This window comes from Microcaecilia unicolor, chromosome 2 (genome assembly GCF_901765095.1).
Source record: "Microcaecilia unicolor chromosome 2, aMicUni1.1, whole genome shotgun sequence".
In the NCBI taxonomy this organism is placed as follows: domain Eukaryota; kingdom Metazoa; phylum Chordata; class Amphibia; order Gymnophiona; family Siphonopidae; genus Microcaecilia; species Microcaecilia unicolor.
This window is the reverse complement of record NC_044032.1, coordinates 29,259,908-29,285,481: the sequence shown is the minus strand read 5'-3', so window position 1 is coordinate 29,285,481 and position 25,574 is coordinate 29,259,908. Positions and strand designations below refer to the sequence as shown.

Sequence of the window (25,574 nt, the reverse complement as noted above, 5' to 3'; positions counted from 1 at the left end):
TTAAAATTGGATATAAGGGTGACCAATACCGCTTTAGTATTGTATAAGGATCGAAAACCAGATTGTGAATCATGTAAAATGGAAAACTTGCCCAAGTACTCCGTAAGTTGTTTAGTTACCATGCTTTCCATTAATTTAATTACCAATGGTATGGAGGCAATAGGACGGTAGTTAGTAATGTAATTTGTTTTTTTTTCTTGTTATGCTTAGGAATGGGAGTAAGGGGGATATTCCTATAATTTTTTGGGAAAAAGCCAAATTTAAGCATATAGTTTAAATGAGATGTGAGGTCTTGAATGTAACAAGGAGGAGCGGATTTAAGTAGATAATTAGGGCAGATATCCAATTTGTAGAAAGAGGTACAGAATTTGGAAATTGCTTTAGTAACTAATTCGATGGAAAGAGGGGTAAAATGTATCTAAGTACGGTCCGCTGGGTAGTCTCCAGAGGTAGATTCAAGTAGATTAAAGAAACTATCAATGTCTGAGTTTTGTTGGGTAAGAGAGTGACGTAATTTTAGGATTTTTTCATTGAAATAGCTGGCCAGTGAATCCACAGAAGGGGAATCTGAGCTTATAGATGAAACCAAGTTTGTTTCAAGAAGGTTATTGACGATATGAAATATTTTCTTTGTGTTTGAATAATCATGTCCGGTTTTTGATTTATAATATAGCTTTTGTGCATGTTTAGTAGCATATTTATATTTTCTGAGGGCTAATTTTCATTCTTTAAGTGTGTGTTCATTTTTTCTTTTCCTCCAATTACGTTCCATTTTCCTGATTTGTGACTTTAGGGACTTAAGTTCTTCATTATACCATGGTGTGGAATTAGACTTTTTTTCACCTTGCTTTTTAAAGGAGCTAGATCATCTAGTGTATTGTTGCATCTTTTGTCCCATTCAGCAAGGAAATGAGTAGAGTTTGTGTTAATTGACCACTCGTCATATAACCTAGTCCAAAACTCCGTAGGATCTATTCAACCTCTTGTGGTAATATTAGTGTGTTGTTGGGTACGGAGAAGACCTTTCTTCAGTCATAGTATTGATAAATTTAGTTTAAAACGATCAGTCCATGGGGCTTCGGACCAGCATTCGTCTATTATTTTAAAATTTCATTCTGAGGTCTTTCTTAGAGAGCAAAAATCCAGATTATGTCCTTAAGTGTGAGTGAGTCTGCAATTTGGCCATGAAAAATCCCAAGAAAGAAAAAATCCTTATACTCTTGTGTAGGAGATTTCAAGATGTAAGTTGATATCACCCAGGATAAGTAAATTGGAATTGGATATACTCGTATTAGAAATGAAATCAGTGAAGATGGAGAAAGTTTTAGTTCCAATTTCCAGGTGGTCTATAGAACAAGATGCAGGTCAAATGATCCAGTAGGGTTTTTTCTTGAATCCTTATTGATGCAATTTCAAGTTTGGATGTAATAACTTCATCAATAATTTCAATTAGGAAGTTGAAGCAATAAATTAAAGCTATACCTCCTCCTGTTATCCTTCCTGGTCCAATGTGAGAGTTTGTAATCCGGAGGCAGGGCCGTGCTGACACGGTAAGCGAGGTAAGCAACGCAGGGGGCGCCGATCTCTAGAGGGCGCCACTCACTTGCAAAATCTTTTACCTGAAGTTGTGATTCTCCTCTCTCCCCTGCCCTTCCCGCATCAGGAAGTGAAGGTAGCCCACCAGTGCTGAGACAGACACGCTGCTCTGCTAAAGCTGTTTCAAAGAGTACAACCAGTAGCTATTTATGGCTTTGATGTGTGAACAACTTTCATTCAGGGTGAGCTGGAACAACATTCAAATTAAAGAGAACAGGTTTGGAGGCAGGTGTGCAAGTGAGACTGGGGAGAAATAAAAAATAAATAGTGTAATTGTTATCTGTAAGTGGTTCAAAGTTTTTGTTTTTTGAGCATGTACACTGAGAGGAGGGCAAGGCATGACTGCAATGATGCGTACATAATTATCATAGCTACAGCTAAAATCCATTTAATTGGCTGAGCTTCAAAGAGGAAGTTTAGCTGATGTATAGTGTAGAATAGCTGGTAAGTAAAAATCTGATTGCTTTTTTTGTGTGTTTGTTTTTATATAAAACATTCTGCTTGGATAGGGAGTTTGTGATATTTGAAAATACATTTTGCTTTAATGAAATTGCTAAACTTTAGAGTCAGAGACTTATCAATGAGGGATACATACAGTGGAAAGGAAGCCCTGGAAACAGAGTTAAGAGGACAGATACCAGCAACAGAATCAGATACTGGGCCAGCATGATCAGAAAAAGAAAGTCACCAGCCAACAAAGGTAGAAAAAAATCGTTTAATTTTCATTTTAGTGTTTGGAATATGTCCACTTTGAGAATTTACATCTGCTATCTTATTTTGCAATGTATAGCAGTCTCCAAGAGACTGGGCTCCCCGTGAGCCAGGGAGGTCAGACTGTGTAAATGAGATGAAGAGACCCCCCCCCCCCCCCACTGTAACAAAGACAGGAACATGCATAATCAAAGCTTAGGTCTCTGCAGTTACAAGGGCTGGCCATTCTTAATTATGCTAATAGTTTTTAATAGGCTAAGTCCCACTGAAAAGCCTCTTTATAAAGGCAATGCTTTCTCTGGAGAGCAGTGTTAAGAAACAGCAGGAATTGTGTTTATTTTTTTAAACTGCTTTCCTGTGTAAGCTAATTTACAGTCTTCTAGTATATGCTTGACATTGAAGGGTGTGGTAGACCCTTTTGTCAGGTCTGGCTGGGCCTGTAGTTTTCAGTCTAAAGGAAAGACAGGTAGCAATGGAGAAACATCTAATGAAGAAGTGAGACGGGGGGGGGGGGGGGGGGGGCACCAACTGATAGTCTGCAGGGGGGCACCAGAGACCCTTGGCACAGCCCTGTCCGGAGGGCATAGATCCAATAAAATTGGGTCTTTTTGGTTGCGGAGCCAGGTCTCTGTGATGATGATTAGATCAAGATTATCTGAAGCTATCCAATCTGAGATTGTTATTGCTTTGTTAGCAACGGACCTAGCATTGATGTAACCTATTTTAATATTTTGGAAGGAGGTTTCCAAGTTAGGAAGAGTGACAATTTTAGTAAGAGATCTGTCCTTGACAGGGGCTGATTTATTAGAGCCCTCCTTTTGAGACTGCAAATGCTGACCACATTTGATGCTTCTTCCTTTTGTATGATGATTAATAATATGATTTGCAGTTAATTGACTAGAATATCTTATTTGGTTGTGTATGATGGTATTTATATTTTGGCCATTATATAGGGTGGATGATGATTCATTAATCAGTAAAAAGGAGTAGGAAGATACCTTATTAATTCCATCTTGATAGGAAGAAATGAAAAGTGATTAAATTCACTGGCTCCAGGACTGAAATGAACAGATGTAATAAGGTAGCATGTGATTAAAGCACTGCCAGATAGTAAGGCAGAGCAATTGCTTTGAGATAGGTTGAGGTTCAGTTTTAAAGTGATTGTAGGTCTATAGTGATTGGATTGTGTGGAACTTAGTCACTGCTATAATTAATCTATAAAATAAGTACCAGTGCTGTTTCCTTTGGGTAGGTGTGCTCTTTTACCAGTGGCGCTGGCGATACAACGCCACATGGGGCAGCCCACATATAAAAAATCTGTGTCTGTTTACTGATGATCCTCCAGCTGACCTGAAAATACTTGAGCAGTTTTGCTAACAGGGGACCCCCCCCCCCCCCCATATCATCCTGCAGTGCACAGTTGGTAGACACTTATCTTAAGGAATTCATGGCTGTCATTCATGTTAAAGGGGCTTCCACCAACTACTGAGCTGAAGGTTGTGAAAACATACACAATCAAGCCTGTTTTTTGTTTCTTAGTCTTAATTATTTTGTGAATATTTCTGTAATTGTTCTTTTACAATAAAAGTACAGAGTATGTACAATAACAAATTCCAGCTTTAATGCATTTTGGGAAAGATAGACAAGGGTGGGAAGATTTTTTCAAGGCATGGTACCGTCTGCTAAGCATGCTTAAAAAATTCTATTGAATTCTCTTTATATAAATAAGTAAATCCACCTTCAGGCAAAGAGGGGAGAAGAACAGATTTACTCTTTAAGCCACAGTTATCACTACAAAAAAAGTATGATTATTTCAAGTTGTAAGTTCTGGTAGTGTATGACTGCATGTCAGATTACAGCCAACAAAAAGGCTTGCTTGATATTAATATTACACTGGAGCATTGCTGGTAGAAGATCAGTCTTCCATGGTTTTGACTGCCATAGCCAGGAATATGAAGTGCAGCACAGAAATCAACATACTGCTTCAGTCTCATTTCAGCACAATGGAAGGAGAAAAACAAGATAATGGATATGACAAAAATGCAATTATACACAAGAAGCACTCTTTAACCTCTCAGAATTTTATTAGGTGGTCAGGACTAAAAAAAAAAAAAAAAAAAAAAAAAAAAATTAAAGCTCTAAAACATTCACCAGGGATTGGTGCAAGGTATTAAGAATAGATGCTTGTTTATTTTTTAATCTCCATAGCAGAGTTTTTTTCAATTTTGGTTTTGTAAATATGGTCACTGATTAATTCCCATTCAACTAGGATGGATGCCATAAATAAGAGGGAAAAGGGCAGGAAGAGATACAAGACTCTGTATAATTTTGTTTACTTAACTATTATAAAGCTCCAGCCAGCCTTTGATAACATTATCCTAATTTTTATTCATTTTCCTTCTCCTCCCCCCCCCCCCCCCCCCAAAAAAAGGTCAGTCTAAAGTTACTACAGAAACAAAAAAAGGTTTAATTTCATTAAAACAAAACAAAAATATAAGTGACGTATCTGCTTTGTGAACACATTAACAAGGTGATCATCTATTTCTGTACATCCCCAAAGGGGTTTCCTTACAGGAGCACGGTGGTCTGGGTGTACCAGGCATAGTGAAGAAGCATCTACATTTTGAAAAGAAGAAAATTATATAAGACTGACACTGTGATTTAAAAAAATGTTTTTTCTTCTCAGACTGGCCAAATAAATCTGAACTAAAGGCAGGGTTTAAATAGAAAGGCCCCAGAGATCAAAAACAGCACTCTTCCCCACCCCATTTAGCTCATACAAACTAAAGAAAATATGCACTGCCTGGATCATACGTTCCCCTAAGAATAAAAAAAAAAAAGGAGGGCTGAAAAATGCAGAAACCACATTTAGGCTCTATTACATTTACAAATACATACATAAATATATTACATAGAACAGCAAAACCAAAAATGAAGCGGGCAACCACACAGAAGGATGATTCTGCAGCATTCCCCCTGCACAGACAATTTGGCTGAATGCCACTGTTTTCCTTCCATAAGAGATTTGTCTAATAATTGATGGCTTCCAGGAATGGGCAACAGCAGTCTCTAGCACTGTTTGATCTTTTTCCCCTTTGTTTAAATCTCTTCTCTCTCTCTCTCTGTCAGAGGCTTTTAATTTGTCCAGTAGGGGGAGCTGGCATAGGCAGCTTTGTTGGCCTGAGACTTCTGCTGAAGAGCGTTTGGTTGACTGCGCTGTCCAGATCCTCCCTGGAATTTCATGATTATAAAAGGAAAAGAAACAACAAATCTCAATTTATTTGCCTACAAAATCACAGTATTTTTTCCAGTAACATTCACTTCAACATACATCTTAGATCCACTGATTCCAAACATTAAATGAACAGAGCAAGAACACTATAAAGTCTCTGTTGTAAGCACTATATTAAGTATACATTTCAATTTTATGTTTCAACAGTTTTTATTGATGGTTCAGCATGTTATACATGAATATACATTTCGATGTAAAATTGTGTAAATAACATAACATACTTATATGAAGAAATCATTAATTTCTATTATCTAGGTTTTTTCCCCCCCCACATTTTCTCCCCCCCCCAAACCTTTGTGCCTGTGAACATAATATTTATATCTTTGTTGTTACATGAACTTCTAAATAAAATACTGAATTCAAATAATAACTCTTGTTGTGTATTGCTGATTATTAACCTATCCTGATCTACAGAAACAGCAGATCACATATATGTCCGCTTAATATTGCGGCAATAACCTCTTGTATACCAGGGTTAAAGATAGTGCAAAACAACCATCTAAGTTATGCTTTAGAAACGTTTCTCCCCCCTATGCCCCCCACCCCTTTCCCTTCTCAAGTTGGTATACTTTATTAACTTCAAGATGACCTGAGCCTCAATCATCTAAAACCTTCCCTGAAACGAGAATTAACCGTGATATATATTGAAACTCATTAAACAAATGTCAGGTAGGATCCTGATAAACAGAGCCCTATCCAGCCTTTAATCTACCTAACCAAATCTCTTTTCCTTATTCCCCCAAATTCCCCCCCTCCCCTCCCTTCCCCTCCCTGCGCATTGCTTATTGTCAAATTCCCTTTACTGGTCCCAGGGAAGTCTATTCAAGATATGGCTTCTCGCCTTAGGTGATATAGTGTTTATATATGCCCCCCATATTGCTAGAAACCTCCGCTGCCTTCCCGGTGACAGTCCCGCCCCTCTAGACTCCCATGTCAGCAGTTCCTGGAGTCTATTCCTCCAGTGCCAAAAGGAGGGTGGGCAATCATCAGTCCAGTGTAGTAAGATGCATTTTTTCCCCAAAATGCAGGCCTTGCTAAGAAACAATTTCTCTCCCCTCGTGGTTCCCATCCAGAGTCTAGGCATACTGAATATAGCTCTTTCAAATGTTATACTGATTGTGCGCCCCAACACCCTTGTCAAGTAACTACCAATTGCCGCCCAGAATGATGATATTGACCTACACTGCCAGATCCCATGGAATAAGTTTGCCTCCAACCTAAGACATTTCCTACAGTTCTGTGTGGTCAAAACTCCTGCTCTAAAAGCTTGTCTCTGAGAGAAGTAAGCCCGATGGATAGTGCGAAAGTGACACTCCTGTAATTCTGCACTGTGAACTATGGCTACCCCACTCTGAAGAGCTGATGATATTAACTGTGTGGAGATGTTTCTGCCTGACTCTATGCTCCATCTATTTGCTACCTCTGTCAGGTCCCGTTCCATTGCGAGCCTACCTAATTTATTGTAAAACCAGGACACTGAGATTTGCCCCGCTGCATCTCCTTCTAATAATTCTCTTAATTGTCTCCCAAATCGTGGGTGTAGACTATCTGGTGGGAGGGTGTTTACATAGTGAGATAACTGCCTGTACGCCAGCCAGGCAGCCGTTTTCTGCCCACACTTCTCCAAGAAGTCAGTGTACGAGAGTAAGGATCCATCTTCCCTTACCAACTCGTCCATCAAATGGATTCCCTTACTCTCTAATAGTCGGAAAATCCTATTTTCATCTCCGGGCCTGAATGAAACATTCCCCCTCAAAGGTAACCACACACTTCCTCTACTATCCTGCCCCCAATACATGAGCACCGTTTTCCACACGTCTCATTGACTTTAACAGCACACTTCCTCTTACTTTTTCTGGTAAATCTCTCCTTGGAGAATGTATCAAGGATACCAGGTGCCAAGGCCTGAAGAGGTCTCGCTCAAGTTCCACATGTGTATAGGTATCTGAATCCATCAACCAATCTTTCAAGTGTCTTAACAGGCACGCCTGGTTATACTTTCGGATGTCTGGGAGTCCTAAGCCACCCATCTTTTGTGCCCCTAATAAGTATTTCCATCTCACTTTAGATTTTCTACCCCCCCAGCAAAATTTCATCACTAATTTCCTAAGGGTTTCTAAATCTTTTTTGAGTAGCCACAGAGGAAGGGTTTGTAGAAGATAAAGCCATCTAGGGAAGATCATCATTCTGAACAAATGCAATCGTTAATGGCAAATTAGCCCAGTTCATCAGTTTCTCCTTTGTCTCCCGGAGGAACCGTTGCACATTAATTTCATATAACCTTGTCGGGCTCATTGCCAGCTGGATTCCTAGATATTTAAATGAGTCGTTTGCCCACTGCAATGGGAATCCCGCTCCCCACAACTTCTGTAAATCGTCTGAACTAGCCAATGCTTCTGATTTTAAAAGATTTAATCGGAAACCAGAGAAGTCCCCATATTCCGCCAGACTCTCCATCAGGTAGGGCAGGGAATCTCTAGGTTCAGTTAGCAATACCAATAGGTCATCTGCAAACGCAGCTGTTTTAAAGAGAAAGTCCCCTACATGTACCCCCTTCACATCGGGATTAAGCTGCAGTTCCCGCAGCAGTGGGTCCAAAGTTAAAACAAATAGTAAAGGGGAGAGAGGGCACCCCTGTCTAGTTCCTCTTCTAATCTTGAATCTATCTGAAGTTATACCATTTGCGTACACACAGGCCTCAGGGTCTTCATACAATGTTTGCACAGCCTCATTAAACCAACCTTCTATCCCGTAAGCCTTTAATATACCAAACGTGAAGCCCCAGTCCACTCTGTCAAACGCTTTTCAGCGTCAAAGCTGATGAGTAAAGCTGGGTGTCCTTCCAATCCAATTGTCTCCAAAGCCGCCAGGATCCGTCTTATATTTTTGGCTATAACCCTTCCCCGAGTAAACCCCACTTGGGGCTCAGCTACTAAGGATGGTAATACTCTTGCCAGTCTGTTTGCCAATATCTTGGCCAAAAGTTTGACCTCGGTGTTAAGTAGGGATATGGGACGGTAAGATTCTGGTTGATCTTCAGGTTTACCTGGCTTCCTTAATACTATAATCTGTGCTGTGTTCAGATGTCTCGGGAGGGCTCTTTGTTGGACAGATTCCTGAAAAACCTCTGTCAGGACCGGACCAATATCGTCCTGTAATAATTTATAAAACTCATTGCGGAGCCCGTCAGGACCCGGCGCCTTTCCCAGAGCACTTTGCTTGATTACCCATGCCACTTCCTCTGTGTCTATTGGGGCACTCAACTGTGATAATTCTTCACTCGTTACTCTAGGAAGCTCTATGCTATTCAGATAAACGTCACTATCTACCAACTGAGATTGCTGTGACTCATATAGTTTAGCAAAAAATTCCCGAAACACTTTGTTGATTGCCTTATCATCAATCACACGCTTCCCTTTGGAATCCACCAGTGTGGCTATCTTACTCCGACCCATACTACCCTTTGCTAATCTAGCCAGGAGAGCGCTACCTTTATTCGCGAACTTATAAAGCTGATATTTATAGTACGCCCATGATTTCTTTGCCTCTAAATGTATTAACTCGTTTAATGTTTGTTGGGTTTCCAATAATTGCTTCTTTATTCGCAATGAATGACTCACTCCATATTGCTGTCGTAGGACAGTCACTTGTTTTTCTAGACGCAAAAGCTCTCGCCTCCTCACTTTCTTTTGGTGACTCACATATGAAATGATTTCTCCCCTGAGCACCACCTTTGCTGTCTCCCAGAACAGGGTTACATTTGATCTATGCTGTTCATTATCTATTTTATATTGTTGCCACTTGGAGAGTAAGAATGGAGTGAAGTTTCTATCTCTATATAGGTGCGAGGGAAATCTCCAACCGCTCTCTATTTGCCCAGAGCGCCCTCCTTGAAGGCTTAACTCTACCCAGGCATGATCGGATATCATTATGGGCCCTATTTTTGTGTTTTCAACCTGCGTGAAAAGTTCTCTTGATATTAGCAGATAATCTATTCTAGATAGTGTGGAGTGGGCCCTTGACATGTGTGTGAAGTCCTTCTCCAAAGGATTTAGTGTTCGCCACCCGTCCACCAGACCCAATGCTGACCCTAATAAGTTCACCCCTCTCACTATCTTTGTTAATTCTCTATCAGTAGGGTTGGATCTATCCATTTGAGGATCTGCCACATCGTTAAGGTCTGCTCCTAATACTATCGGGATATCACCCATGTCCAATATCTGTCTGATCACCTTTGTATAAAATGTTCGATCAAAGATGTTTGGGGCATAAAGATTGCACAATAGCATAGGTTGGCGCTCAAGGATTACCGAGGCCAGAGCATATCTGCCCTCTGGGTCCACAATGACCTTCTTTATCTCTAAGTGCAGACCCTTCTTGAATAAAATTACTACACCCCCCTTCCTTCCTTTTGCTGGGGCTTCTACAAGATTGCCCACCCACCATCTTTTAAGCTTGGCATGTTCCATCGCGGAAAGGTGTGTCTCCTGCAAAAAGGCAACGGAGGTCCCCCTGTCTCTAAGTGTTTTCAAGATTTTATGCCTCTTTATTGGGGAGTGAATCCCTCCAACATTCCAGGTAGTAAATTTTAAGCTAGGCATATTAACCTACCCCTAATCTCTCCCTATAGACAATGCCCTCCAGTGTCTTTCTTCTCTTATTTGTGAGAGGGCGTCCCAGCCTCCGCCCCCCCCTCCAGACTTGAATGTTCCAAATTCTCAGTTTTCCCCCTATCCAGTGCTTCTACAAATTGTGCGCAATGCCCTCCCCCCCAAAAACCCTCCCAACTCCCCAAACTCCCATCTCCCCCCTCCTTCCCTTTTTTCCCCAGTCCTCCCATTCGGTTCCCCGAATCCATTCCGTTCTGGACTTGGAGCTACCCACCCTTTCATTTACAAATCACCCAATCCCTCCTCCGCTATTCGGATCCGTCCCCTCCCTCCATTCCTTTAAACATAACATTGTCCCTCAGAAATCATTCAATCATGCCTCCTCTCAGCCACTCTTCAGACTTCTCTCTGCCACTACATAGTCTGGTATATAGCCCAAAAAAATAATAGTTGTTGTAATGGAAAGTACGCTCTCTACTTAAGTTAAACTAAGTAACCTCTTCAGTGGCATTCAGTCATTCATTCTATACCGTGTGGTATATACCCCTATAGATATCCCACTGTGGTCCATCTTGGTTCATATGGACTCTACCTGTACTAGAGTTATGATCTTCATCTAGATTCTCTGTTATATAGACCACTGCAGGGCACAACCTTTTACATTTCAGGTGGCCTTAAACTTATCACCTTACCCCCCTCACTCCACTCATCACATCAATCCTCCATTCATTCAAACGCTCCCTCAGCCATCCTGCCATTCATTATCTTGTCCGATATGTTTATAATAATCATCAAATAGTTGACCTACTGAGCTCAGTAATAGTTACATGTTTTTTTAAGTACTGCAGCTTGTCGACTGTATTGTCCCGACAGTGAATGATACATACCTGTAGCAGGTGTTCTCCGAGGACAGCAGGCTGATTGTTCTCACGACTGGGTGACGTCCGCGGCAGCCCCCACCAACCGGAAAGAAGCTTCGCGGGACGGTCGGCACGCAGGGCACGCCCACCGCGCATGCGCGGCCGTCTTCCCGCCCGTGCGCGACCGCTCCCGCCAGTTGAATGACTAGCAAAAGATGAAACACACAACTCCAAAGGGGAGGAGGGAGGGTAGGTGAGAACAATCAGCCTGCTGTCCTCGGAGAACACCTGCTACAGGTATGTATCATTCACTTTCTCCGAGGACAAGCAGGCTGCTTGTTCTCACGACTGGGGAATCCCTAGCTCTCAGGCTCACTCAAAACAATAACCCAGGTCAATTGAACCTCGCAACGGCGAGGGTACAACAGAAATTGACCCACGAAGAACAACTAACTGAGAGTGCAGCCTGACCAGAATAAATTCGGGTCCTGGAGGGTGGAGTTGGATTTACACCCCAAACAGATTCTGCAGCACCGACTGCCCGAACCGACTGTCGCGTCGGGTATCCTGCTGGAGGCAGTAATGAGATGTGAATGTGTGGACAGATGACCACGTCGCAGCTTTGCAAATTTCTTCAATAGTGGCTGACTTCAGGTGGGCCACTGACGCTGCCATGGCTCTAACACTATGAGCCGTGACATGACCCTCAAGAGCCAGCCCAGCCTGGGCGTAAGTGAAGGAAATGCAATCTGCTAGCCAATTGGAGATGGTGCGTTTCCCGACAGCGACCCCTAGCCTGTTAGGGTCGAAAGAAATAAACAATTGGGCGGACTGTCTGTTGGGCTGTGTCCGCTCCAAGTAGAAGGCCAATGCTCTCTTGCAGTCCAATGTGTGCAACTGACGTTCAGCAGGGCGGGTATGCGGCCTGGGGAAGAATGTTGGCAAGACAATTGACTGGTTAAGATGGAACTCCGACACCACCTTCGGCAGGAACTTTGGGTGGGTGCGGAGCACTACTCTGTTGTGATGAAATTTGGTATATGGAGCATGAGCTACTAGGGCTTGAAGCTCACTGACCCTACGAGCGGAAGTAACTGCCACCAAGAAAATGACCTTCCAGGTCAAGTACTTCAGATGGCAGGTATTCAGTGGCTCAAAAGGAGGTTTCATCAGCTGGGTGAGGACTACGTTGAGATCCCATGACACAGTAGGAGGCTTGATAGGGGGCTTTGACAAAAGCAAGCCTCTCATGAATCGAACGACTAAAGGCTGTCCAGAGATGGCTTTACCTTCCACACGATAATGGTAAGCACTAATCGCACTAAGGTGATTCCTTACTGAGTTGGTCTTGAGGCCAGACTCTGATAAGTGCAGAAGGTATTCAAGCAGGTTCTGTGCAGGGCAAGAACGAGGTTCTAGGGCCTTGCTCTCACACCACACGACAAACCTCCTCCACTTGAAAAAGTAACTCTTTTTAGTGGAATCCTTCCTAGAGGCAAGCAAGACCCGGGAGACACCCTCAGGCAGGCCCAACGCAGTGAAGTCTACGCCCTCAACATCCAGGCCGTGAGAGCCAGGGATGGAAGGTTGGGGTGCAGCAACACTCCGTCGTTCTGCGAGATGAGAGTCGGAAAACACTCCAATCTCCACGGTTCTTCGGAGGACAACTCCAGAAGAAGAGGGAACCAGATCTGACGGGGCCAAAAGGGCGCTATCAGAATCATGGTGCCGCGGTCTTGCTTGAGCTTCAGTAAGGTCTTCCCCACCAAAGGTATGGGAGGATAAGCATACAGGAGGCCGGTCCCCCAATGGAGGAGAAAGGCATCCGACGCTAGTCTGCCGTGTGCCTGAAGTCTGGAACAGAACAGAGGCAGCTTGTGATTGGTCTGAGAGGCGAAAAGGTCCACCGAGGGAGTGCCCCACTCTCGGAAGATCTTGCGTACCACTCTGGCATGGAGCGACCACTCGTGCGGTTGCATGACTCTGCTCAGTCTGTCGGCCAGACTGTTGTTTACGCCTGCCAGGTACGTGGCTTGGAGGAGCATGCCAAACCGGCACGCCCAACGCCACAGCCCGACGGCTTCCTGACACAGGGGGCGAGATCCGGTGCCCCCCTGCTTGTTGACGTAATACATTGCAACCTGATTGTCTGTCCGAATTTGGATAATTTGGCAGGACAGCCGATCTCTGAAAGCCTTCAGTGCGTTCCAGATCGCTCGGAGCTCCAGGAGGTTGATCTGCAGATCCTTTTCCTGGAGGGACCACAGACCCTGGGTGTGAAGCCCATCGACATGAGCTCCCCACCCCAGGCGAGATGCATCCGTCGTCAGCACTTTCGTGGGCTGTGGAATTTGAAATGGACGTCCCAGGGTCAAATTGGTCCGGATGGTCCACCAGAGCAGTGAAGTGCGGCAACTGGTGGAGAGGCGGATGACATCTTCTAGATTCCCGGTGGCTTGGAACCACTGGGAAGCTAGGGTCCATTGAGCAGATCTCATGTGAAGACGAGCCATGGGAGTCACATGAACTGTGGAGGCCATATGACCCAGAAGTCTCAACATCTGCCGAGCTGTGATCCGCTGAGACGCTCTGGTCTGCGAAGCCAGGGCCAGGAGATTGGTGGCCCTCGCTTCGGGAAGGTAGGCCTGAGCCGTCTGGGTATTCAGCAGAGCTCCTATGAATTCCAGAGACTGGGTTGGCTGGAGATGGGACTTTGGGTAATTTATCACAAACCCCAGCAGCTCCAGAAGTTGAATAGTGCACTGCATGGACCGGAGGGCTCCTGCCTCCGAGGTGTTCTTGACCAGCCAATCGTCAAGATATGGGAACACGTGCACTCCCAGCTTGCGTAGGTAGGCCGCTACCACCACGAGGCACTTGGTAAACACTCGTGGGGCAGAGGCGAGCCCAAAGGGCAGCACACAATACTGAAAGTGCCGTGCGCCCAGGCGGAATCTGAGATACTGTCTGTGAGCCGGCAGTATCGGTATGTGAGTATAGGCGTCCTTTAAATCCAGGGAACATAGCCAATCGTTTTCCTGAATCATTGGCAGAAGGGTGCCCAAGGAAAGCATCCTGAACTTTTCTTTGACCAGGAATTTGTTCAGGCCTCTCAGGTCTAGGATGGGACGCATCCCCCCTGTTTTCTTTTCCACAAGGAAGTACCTGGAATAGAATCCCTGCCCTTCCTGCCCGGGTGGTATGGGCTCGACCGCATTGGCGCTGAGAAGGGCGGAGAGTTCCTCTGCAAGTACCTGCTTGTGGCGGGAGCTGAAAGACTGAGCTCCCGGAGGGCAATTTGGAGGCAGGGAGGCCAAATTCAGGGCGTATCCGCACCGCACTATTTGGAGAACCCACTGGTCGGAGGTTATGAGAGGGCACCTTTGGTGAAAAAATTTTAACCTCCCTCCGACCGGCAGATCGTCCGGTACGGACACTTGTAGGGCGGCTATGTTCCCATGGATCCAGTCAAAAGCCCGTCCCCGGCTTTTGCTGTGGAGGCGCAGGGGGCTGCTTAGGCGCACGCTGTTGACGAGAACGAGCGCGCTGGGGCTGTCCCTGTGCCTGACGAGGCCTTCGGGCCGGCTGGTTGTACCTACGCTTCGCAAAAGAATAGGGTGCAGCCTGCCGGGCCCGGGAAAAACGTCCACCTGTGGAGGTGGATGCTGAAGGCGCCCGGTGGGAGAGCTTGTCGAGAGCGGTTTCCCGCTGATGCAGTTGGTCCACCATCTGCTCAACCTTCTCACCAAAAATGTTATCCCCCCGGCAAGGGACGTCGGCCAGTCTCTGCTGGGTGCGGTTGTCCAGGTCAGAGGCGCGCAGCCATGAGAGCCTGCGCATCACTATACCTTGGGCCGCAGCACGAGATGCCACGTCACAGGTGTCATAAATACCCCTGGACAGGAACTTTCTGCACGCCTTCAGCTGCCTGACCACCTCCTGATAAGGCCTGGACTGCTCCGGCGGGAGCTTCTCGACCAGGTCCGCCAGTTGTTGCACATAGGTCCGCATGTGAATGCTCATATAGAGCAGGTATGATTGGATGCGGGTCACGAGCATGGAGGATTGGTAGGCCTTCCTCCCAAACGAGTCCAGAGTGCGAGACTCCCGCCCCGGGGGCGCCGAGGCGGTATCCCTCGAACTCCGTGCCCTCTTGAGAGCAGAATCCACGACCGCCGAGTCATGGGGCAATTGTGGCCGCATTAGCTCTGGGTCAGAGTGGATCCTGTACTGGGACTCTGCTTTCTTGGGAATGGTGGGGTTAGTTAATGGTCGCACCCAGTTCCGAAGCAGCGTCTCCTTTAGGACATTGTGCAGCGGCACCGGGGAGGACTCTCTAGGTGGTGATGGATAGTCGAGGACCTCGAGCATCTCGGCCCTCGGCTCTTCCACAGAGACCACGGGGAAGGGAATGCTGATAGACATATCCCGCACAAAGGAGGCAAAAGAGAGACTCTCGGGAGGTGAGAGTTTCCTCTCCGGTGAAGGCGTGGGGTCCGAGGGAAGGCCCGTAGACTCCTCTGAGGAGAAATATCTAGGGTCCTCCTCTTCCCCCCACGAGTCCTCATCCTCGGTGTCGGACATAAGCTCATGTAGCTGTTTCCTGAACCGGGCCTGGCTCGACGTCGAGGCACCAGGGTCTCGGTGTCGTCGAGCGGTGGACTCCCGCGCCGGCGGGGACGGAGCTCCCTCCATCGACGTCGACGGGGACTCCACCTGCGTGGCGGTCGAGACCGGCACCGCAAGCGGCGGCGGTGTCGACGGCCCCGGCGCCGGGCTAGAGCTCGCCGGCGCCACAGTCATCGGCGCCGAGGGCGCAAGCACCCCCGGCGCCGGCACAGCCTGGCGCATCAGCCCTTCCAGGATCCCCGGAAGGATGGCTCTGAGGCACTCGTCCAGGCCCGCTGCCGGGAAAGGCGGTGGGGCCGGTAGGGGTGTCGGTGCCAGAAGCTGCTGGGAGCCAGGAGACGGCACCGAGGTGCCGGAACCCCGACGCGTCGGTACCTCCACAACCGACGGAGACCGCTCCTCTCGACGGTGACGCTTCGGCGTCGCCTCCTCTCCGACATCGGGCTGCACCGAGGGCGACCGGTGACGACGCTTCTTGTCTTTTTTCCGATGCCCGTCACCGGCGCCGGAGGGCATGGAGGAGGAGGAGGTCGATCCCCCTCGGTCTCGAGGTACCGGGTCAGACAGGGTTCGGTCCCGTGGCCCACGAGCTGAGGGAGTGACCGGGGCCGACTGCCCACGCGGCCTCTCACCCCCACTCTCACCGGACGACCGGCGGGCCGACGGGACCTGTTCTCCTGGGGTCGCTGCCATCGGTGCCGATGTCTCGGGCATCGATACCGGTACTGAAGGACCGGGCGTCGATACCGATGCCTTTGAGGTCGACGTCGAGGGGCCGGCGCAAGTTCCAAAAAGACGGTCCCGTAGAACTTGCCTCGCAACCTGAGTCCGTTTCCGGAGACCGAGACACAAAGCACACGACTTGAGATTGTGCTCCGGCCCGAGGCACTGGAGGCACCAAGCGTGGGTGTCGGTCTGCGAGATCGGCCGGCCGCAGCGACCACACTTTTTAAATCCACTCGGGACCTTCGAGGACATCGACGGAAAAATCGCGTCGGCGAAGTCAAAGTCGTCAATGGTGGCTAAAATCACACCACGAAAAAGCAAAACGACCGTGCGGCCACTAGGCCGCAACGCGGCGGCCCCGCTGGAAGCGAGGGAAAAAAGGGAGCGCGTGCCCCACACGCGCAGGGTTTCTTTTTTTTTTTTTTTTTAGTAAAAAGAAACCGGGCGGTAACGAAAACCGTTAGTAAAAAGTAGAAAAAAGCACGATCAGCGTACACGCGATCGAACAATCCGGCGGCTGAACAGAGAGAGCGGCAAGGCACGACTCTCTCCAGGCGCGGAAAAAAAGGAACTGGCGGGAGCGGTCGCGCACGGGCGGGAAGACGGCCGCGCATGCGCGGTGGGCGTGCCCTGCATGCCGACCGTCCCGCGAAGCTTCTTTCCGGTTGGTGGGGGCTGCCGCGGACGTCACCCAGTCGTGAGAACAAGCAGCCTGCTTGTCCTCGGAGAACATGTAATGTTCACTCATTAGACTCTTTTCAGTTGTTGATATCCTCCTTCATATATGCTCTCTGCTGCAGCTGCTTTCCGTGGCCGGGCCCATATTGCCATGCCTTGTCCCTCAATCCATCTGCAGTGCACTTAGGGTTCAGTTCCACTCATCCTATGTCCTGGAAAATTACTACTGCCAAACAGGTGCCAAACAGGTGATTTTACATCCACTTCAAAATTAAATCACCTCGATTTCCACATGGTATATCTGTCTTTCTTTATGATGTTACTTATGTGGGTTGCTGTCTGTCGTCCTGCAACTTATTCACATAGATTTTCGCTTCCTCCACGCGATCAAAAAAGACCACTTTACCTCCATCTTGAATTCTCAGTCTTGCCGGGTAAAGGAGGCTAAAACGGCAATTCATCTCAAACAGTTTTGAACAGAGTGGTACAAAAGCCTTTCTCGCGATCGATACCTTAGCTGAGTAATCCTGAAAACATAGGATTTTTTGGTTTTGGTTTTGCAAATGTTTCCCGCCACGCAGCGCTTGTATTATTTTCATTTTATGGGCATAGTTGAGCGTTTTGAAGATTACTGTTCTGGGCCGATCTCCTCCTGCTTGCCGCTGCCCCAGCCGATGTGCTCGCTCCACCTTAAAGTCGCCAGCCAATTCCGGGAGCGCTGCTGCCTGCGGGATCCAAGTTTCTAAAAAGTTCTGCAGATCTTTGTCAGGCAAGGCCTCTGGGAGACCGACCAGGCGCAAGTTGTTCCGCCTCGATCGGTTCTCCAGATCGTCGATTTTTTCTTCTAAGTCCTGCACCCGTTTGGACAACTTTGGGTGTTCGGTAGTTATGCTCTTTAATTCATCCTCCACCGTCCCAAGCCGCTGCTGCGCCGCTTGTATGTCCGCCATCATGGACACGTGCCTCTCCTCCATGCTATCTAATTTATCAATGATTTTTTGCATCTTAGTGTCCATAGCATGTTCCACCGCCGCTTTTACTTCTGTGATTATTTCCGCGGTCCATAGTGAACTCGGTGTAGGGGACGGCGGTGAAGTTTTCTCCGCCATTTTGGTTTCCACAGCCCGCCCTTTTTCGCGGCTTTCTTTTCGTGTCGATTTCGTTGCCATTCACTCTCTTTCCGTCTCCTCACCACTTTCTTCGTATACAGGGACGTTTTATATGTATTATTATGCTCTTGGGCTAGGTTTAGGTGCTGAATATAATGCTGATTTCTTGGGTGCTCCGGAGCAGCGATATTTCCCCTCTTCACTCCTCCATAGCCCAACCGGAAGTCATACATTTCAATTTATTGGGTCTTCTATCCAGTGGTGTGCTGGAGCCGGCTCACACAAGCCTGTTGTTACATTTTACTGATTTTTGTGAGCTAGTTGTTGGAGTCAGGCAGCCAGCACACAAGCATCTGTTTTTTCTCCTCCTCCTCCCCCGGCCCCAGCATACCTCATCATTGTTGTCCCTTATGTTCATCATCCCCCCCCTCACCACTGCCTGACCAACCCGGAGCCTTTTCTCTGCCGGATCCCACCCACAGGAAGTTGCATCAGCGGGGCTGTACACTACTCGGCAGAGAAAAGGCTCCGGTTAGATCAGGCACTGTATGAAACAAAGAAATTGAAGCTGTTTAGGTTAGTCTGATTCCCCTTCCCGCGCTGCTGTTAAACCCAAAACAAAATCAAGCAAACTTATGAGCTGCTGCATCTACATTGTCGTTCTTTATTGTTGGTAGCATTTTAATTTCATTTCATATTTTCAAACATGCCAGCTTGTGCAGCATACGGATGAACACAGAGGTAGTAGTAATTTGTTATAAATCATACTCGGTGTATAATTTGGAGGGGCTGGTTATAGGGACACCTTCTTGCATGTATTATATTTGTGCAGAGATTTTTTTTTCTCCTGGTAATGGGCTTCTAAAACAGACATCATGTTATGGAAATCAGGTTCTCAATGCTCACAGTTTCTATCTATTTATTTACTTATTTATGGCATTTTATCCCACGTTAAACTTGAATTAGATTGGAACCTGGAAGCATTAAAAAAAAAAATTCCCGGAGAGAGTAATGCATGACTCCCCCTCCCCAGCTCTCTCCCTGGGTATAGCCAGCTCTGCAATTTGGGGGGGGGGGGGGGGTGCAGAGTTGGACCGGGGAGACAGCCTGTTAAAAATTTACCAGCACACCACTGCTTCTATCCCACATTATCCAAATGAATTTGGTTGAATGTAGTTTACATTAAATGGAGTTTTACAGTTAGTGTTGCATTAGTGATAGGATGCCAGTCAAGAGCTCATTGGTGGATCTCATCAATGGAGCAAGAGCAATAGATAGATACATTGTGTGAGAGTGTGTACATATATACAGCCATGCCACATTCCTACCCCTCACCCAATCGAGGGTAGGAATGTGGCATGGCTAGATGCATTATCAGTTTGAATGTACATTTAAAAGATGTGATATTCATGAGTGTTGCTATTTTTGGTATTCATCCTCTTTTAATGGTTATTCTGGAAGAAATGCCTTAAACAACAAACCCATCATGTTGGCTCAGATTCCTGTCTATCCCTTTTTCTCACTTTTCTCCCTCCTTTCAGAAACCTTTAATTTAAAACACACTCTCAAAGGGAATTCTATTCCTCATGTACCCATCTATTACCTATTATGGGTAATGTTCCATGTTATTCATTATAGCTCCCATTTCTTGGTGGAGGTCGTGGATATGACGATTGTGTCAGAATTTAGGAAAGCATGGGACAGGCATGTGGGATCCCTTAGGAAAGGAAGAGTTAGTGGCTACTGAGAATGGGCAGACTGGATTGGCCATTTGGCCTTTAACTGCTGTCATGTTCTATGTTTGCACTGTGAATCTTCAAGTATCATATCAGTTCTCATATCTTCTGGCTATTTTAAGTAGCATCGTTTAGGCTTTTATATGTTATGGAAGTGTTAAATTTTACTTCAGAGAAAACAGATAAACAAAGTCCTCTAGGGAAGTACTCTGCTGAAATGGATGGAGATCCAAACAAAGCTATATGCACCATGTGCAAGGCATTGATTTCTTGCAGCGTAGGCAAGTTAAACAAAACTTTACAACCCCCACTTTAAATAATCATTTCTATAATAAACATACAAATAAATATAAAAGCATCCTGGTAAAATATGAGATGCAACCAGTTTACAGTACAATTAAGAACCTGGGAAGTCAACTGAGCTTAAGTGATTTTATGTTGAAAAAAAAAAGCACTGGGACAGACAGCCCAGAGGAGGAAGCATGAGTCTATTGGTGAAACGAGAGCCATAAGAACATAAGCGCAGCCATACTGGGACAGACTGAAGGTCCATCAAGCCCAGAATCCTATTTCCAACAGTGGCCAATCCAGGTCACAAGTACCTGGCAAGATCCCAGAACAGTAAAACAGACTTTATACTGCTTATCCTAGAAATAAGGTTTCCCAGAGGTGCCTGGTTCAAATCCTACTGCTGCTCCTTGTGATCTTGGGCAAGTCACCTAACCCTCCATTGCCTCGGGTACAAAATTAGGTTAGAATGTGAGCCCTCCAGGGACAGGGAAACACCCTGGGTACCTGAATGTAACCCACCTTGAGTTACTACTGAAAAAGGTACAAGCAAAATCTACAAAATAAATAAATATCCATCTACTTGCTCCCATGATGTAACTGAATTCTATTATTCTGTCTCACTGTATTTTCAAATGTAAACCACATTAAACCTGAGTTTGCTTTGGATAATGTGGGATATAGATGTAAAAAATACAAACAAAAAAAGTTTTATCGACTTCTTTTCTGCACTTGTCCAAACCTTTTTTTTTTTTCAAACCTTGCTAAGCGGAGATCACGTGACGCCATGCTGGACAGTGGCTGCAACTGAGTGACTCCCTGGCTTCTGACCTCTGTCCCCCTCGTTCTAGAGCAAAACGGATCCCCGAAAGTAGAGAGCCAGCAGAGGAACGGGAGTATTTCATCAAACTATAACAATTCAGCCTCAGAGGAGGGAGATGGCGTCTAAAACAGCCCAGAAAGATAAACTACGGCACAAGCCTGCGAATTCCAAGATGGCTGCCTCACCATGCAGTGCCGGCCCCACAGTCACCTCGACATGGATATCAGAAATTACAGTTGAGATGACCACAGTGTTGGAAGAACTGTTAGAAAGGCGACTAACACCAATTGACACGAAACTACAAAAGTTACAAACTCGCATGGAGGAACTTACATGCGAATACGTAGCCTTCCAGTCCAAAACTGGTGAAGTCGAAGACCGGATAATGGAAGTAGAAGGCGCGCAGAAAGCTCTCAACAAGACCGTGGAGACACTGGAACAGAAGATTGGGGGGGGGGGGGGGGGGGAGGGGCGGGCTTACATTTGACAGGTCTGGGAGAAAATCCCAGACATGTCAAACAAGTGCGGGAGGATTCTGCCTGAACGCATGCTCATTAACAACCCTCCCGCAGTTTACCTATGATCAGAACTAATATCGTGCCTAAATTTGCATGTTATTAGTTCTGATCATATGGGCGTTATAGCCCCACTCTATGTTTGAAACAGCGTGGGGCTTCTGATCATTGGCCTGTCAATTAGGTAGTCTACAAGTTTCCAGTTGCTTCTGTCACAACTGCGAATAATTCTCTTTCAATACATGCTGAATATTACTGCTTAGCTTAACACCTCATTAATCCAAGGCACTGAAAAACTTTCTGCTCACCTGACCATCCTGCTGTAGGTGATGATGCAGCATCTGGGAATGAGGCTGATGATGTGCCGGCAGGATATGAAGGAAAGGGGCTGGAGCATAGCCGGCAGCAGCACCAGGATTCAGAGGTCCAGCTGATCCAAGAGCAGATGGCAGACTGAAGGGGGGTGGGGTAGCAGCATGGAATCCCTGCTTGTCAAACGTCTACAAAACAAGAGCAAGGCAGAAAGGTTTTAATCAGTTCTGTACATATTCAAATGAAAGTTTGTCCCATTTTCTCTCAGGCAAGTTTAATGTAAAGAATCTGCCAATTCATGTTTTTTAAATGCTATTTCTCCGTGGTTGCACCTGCTCATTTGTACTTTTAGTTAAAGCAGAACAAGGAACCACGGACTATGATTCCCTGCTCAATTCAGTATGCATGCAACATATTTCCAGTCAGCAACGGCTCAGACTTCCTGCCCCCCTCCAAGTTGAGAAATGTTCTCTCCATACTTTGGCTGATTAGTCCAGGGAGAAGTTGTCAGGTTTGGAAATAAAACCTGAATCTTCTGTAACAGTATACATCACTGCTGCCAGTATCAGCTCTATGCTTGGGCAGGAATAGCTTTTTGCACATTGCTTTGCTCTGATCAAGAGCCCCACTTCCTCTGCTGCTGTGCTCTCATGGAGGTTTAGCTATGGGCCCAGAGACCATATAACTTCCTGTTCTCAGTCAAGCACCCCTTCTACTCCCTAGCTCTAAGTCACCTTCAAAGAGAAGATGGAGTGAGCTACTGTTGAGGACAGCAGTATTGCTCTCCATTTTCCCTTCACCTTGGCCTTCTGCTAGCAGGGGAAGTTGGCAAGCAGTGCTTAATTACCTGCTGCTGCTTCTTGCTTGGCTAGCTTATTTCTAAAATCATGTTTACACAATTGATATTCAATTACTTTTTTTACTGTTTTAGTGTCAGTATAGCAAAGTTATTCATCTGCAGCAGATGTTCTTCGAGAACAGGACATGTGAGTGACGTTATCCAATGGAGCTCCGGTATGGACACTGCCCAGTATTCAAGAAGAATCTCAAAGCCTTTGGCAGCACTGCACCATGCATGAATGGGTGCCTTTCCACCCAACATGAGTGCAAAAGGAACAGCAGTACAGTAAAAAAAAGCTGATGGAACACAACTCTTAGAGGTAGTAGGAAGGGATGTGAGAATACATATCCTGCTGTCCTCAGAGAAAGCAAAGTTACTTAACTGTAGCAGATGTTCTACAAGGACAACAGGACAATTATTCTCACAACTGGATGATGTCATCTGATGGAACATGGTGTGGACGCTGTCCAGCATTCTGTCTCTTTAAGAAGCTTTTAACAGCATTCCACCACGCATGGGCGGGTGCCTTTCCACTTGAAGTGCAAGCACGGGACCAGCAGTATAACAACATAGCTGGAAAAGACAACTCCGGGAGGGTTTGTGAGAATAATTGGTCTGCTGTCTTGGGAGAACACCTGCTACAGGTAAGTTACTTTGCTTTCTCAGAGGACAAGCAGGCCATATCATTTCACAACTGGGAATCCCTGCTACCAGGCTCACTGAAAACACCACCACCAGGACAACAGGGATGTGCAATGGCATGGCCTAAGAAAGGGGTATGAAAGTGCAGCCTGAAGATGAAATAAAAGGCATAAGAGGATGGAGTTGGATTATAGACATCAAACAGATTCTGCAATATTGACTGACCAAACCAGAGGTCATGTCAGGTATTCTGCTCAAGGCAGTACTGAGATGTGAATGTGTGGATTGAAGACCAAGTTACAGTCCCTGCAGACCTCCTCGATAGAGCTGACCTCAAGTGGACTACAAACTAAGCCATGGCTCTGACTTTGTGAGCTGTGACATGGATAATGTGCATTTGCCAATGGCTATCCCCATCCTATTTGGATCAAAAGAAACAAAAAGCCGGGTGGACTGTCTATGGGCTTTAGTCCACTCCAGATAGAAGACCAAAGCACACTTGCAGTCCGAAGTGTGCAGTGCACTTTCGCCAGGGTGGGCATGCGGTTTTGGGAAGAAGTTTGGCAGGATGATTGACTGGTTAACATGAAACTCTGAAACTACCTTAGGGTGTGTGTGGAGAACTATTCTGATATGATGAAATCTTGTATAAGGCGGATCTGCCTGAAGCTCACTGACCCTCTCTGAGCTGACGTGACTGCCACCAGAAATATAACCTTCCAGGTCAAAAACGCAAGTATCAAGTAGCTGAAAAGGAGCATTCATCAGCTGGGTGAGGACAACATTGAGGTCCCATAACACTGTGGGAGGTTTGAGAGGGGGTGTACTGAAAAGCAAACCTCCCATGAATTGAACTAGAGGCTGTAAACATGTGAGCTTTTACCTTTTACACACTGAGTTGAGTGCCAATCACACTGAGGTGAACCCTTAAGAGTTGGTTTTGAGACGACTCAAAATTTCTGAAGATATTCAAGAAATTTGTGTGTAGGGCAGGAGACAGGATCTCTTGCCCTTAAACCAGATAGCAAACCTTTTCACTTAAAATATGACCACCTTGTAGAATCCTTTTTTAGAAGCAAGCAGGACTCTGGAGACCTCCTCATGCAAGTGGAGAGATGCCTACTCCACGCTCTCAGCATCCAAGGCATGAGGGCTAGGGGATTGGAAATGGAGACATCCCCCATTCTGAGTAATGAAGGTCGGAAAGCAGTTCAATCTCTACAGTTTTTCAGAGACTAGCTCCAGAAGAAGTGGAAACCATATCTGCCTTGGCAAAAAGGGCGCAATGAGGATCATGGATCCCCAGTCCTGCTTGAGTTTCAGCAAATTCTGTCCCACAAGAGATACTGGAAAGATACACATATATAAGACCCCCTCCCTCAGTTGAGGAGGAAGCAATCTGATGCTAGTCTGCCGTGTGACCTGAGCCTGAAGCAAAACTGAGGGACTTTGCTGTTGAGGTGAGTAGCAAAAAGATCCACCGAGGCAGTGCCCCACACTCAGAAGTGCTGTCGGCAATGCCCATGTTCAGAAATCACTTATCACCCTGCTCATTCTGTGTGCCAGATTGTTGTCTTTCCCCACCAGGTATGTGGCTCCGAGTACCATGCCCTGAGCACAGGCCCAATGGCACATCTTGACTGTCTCCTGACACGACACATACAAACAAACTTGTGTCTTCCCCACCTGAAACTAAACATGGTTTAGTTCAGGTGTCTTGCCGCCACCTGAAACTAAACATGACCAAAACCGAGCTTCTCCTCTTTCCCCCTAAACCTGCCTCTCCTCTCCCCCCGTTCTCTATTTCAGTAGATAACACTCTCATCCTCCCTGCGCTGTCTGCGCGCAACCTTGGAGTCATCTTTGACTCCGCTCTCTCCTTCTCTGCTCATATTCAGCAGATTGCAAAACCTGTCGTTTCTTTCTCTATAATATTAACAAAATTCGCCCTTTCCTCTCCGAGGACGCTACCAAAACCCTTATCCACACCCTTACCTTTCGCCTAGACTACTGCAATTTGCTTCTCGCTGGTCTCCCGCTCAGCCATCTATCTCCTCTTCAATCTGTCCAAAACTCTGCTGCGCGTCTTATATTCCGCCAGAGTTGCTATACTCACATTAGCCCTCTCCTTAAGTCGCTTCACTGGCTCCCTATCCGCTTCTGCATACGGTTCAAACTTCTCCTTTTGACCTACAAGTGCATTCAC

The 25,574-nt window shown here is 46.2% G+C and overlaps 1 protein-coding gene across 4 annotated transcripts in view; it reads right to left on the bottom strand.

Annotated features, from left to right (window-relative positions):
- Nucleotides 1–4,475: 4,475 nt before the first annotated feature.
- LOC115462835 (ubiquitin-associated protein 2-like) overlaps nt 4,476–25,574 on the bottom strand; it is a 473,475-nt gene continuing 452,376 nt past the window's right edge. For all 4 annotated transcript variants that reach the window (XM_030192869.1, XM_030192870.1, XM_030192871.1 and 1 more), the window contains 2 exons: nt 21,882–22,073; nt 4,476–5,538 (listed from right to left, as the gene is read on the bottom strand). In XM_030192869.1, the coding sequence (XP_030048729.1) occupies nt 5,443–5,538; nt 21,882–22,073 (288 nt within the window). In that variant the 3' untranslated portion in view covers nt 4,476–5,442. The remainder of the gene's footprint in view (nt 5,539–21,881; nt 22,074–25,574) is intronic.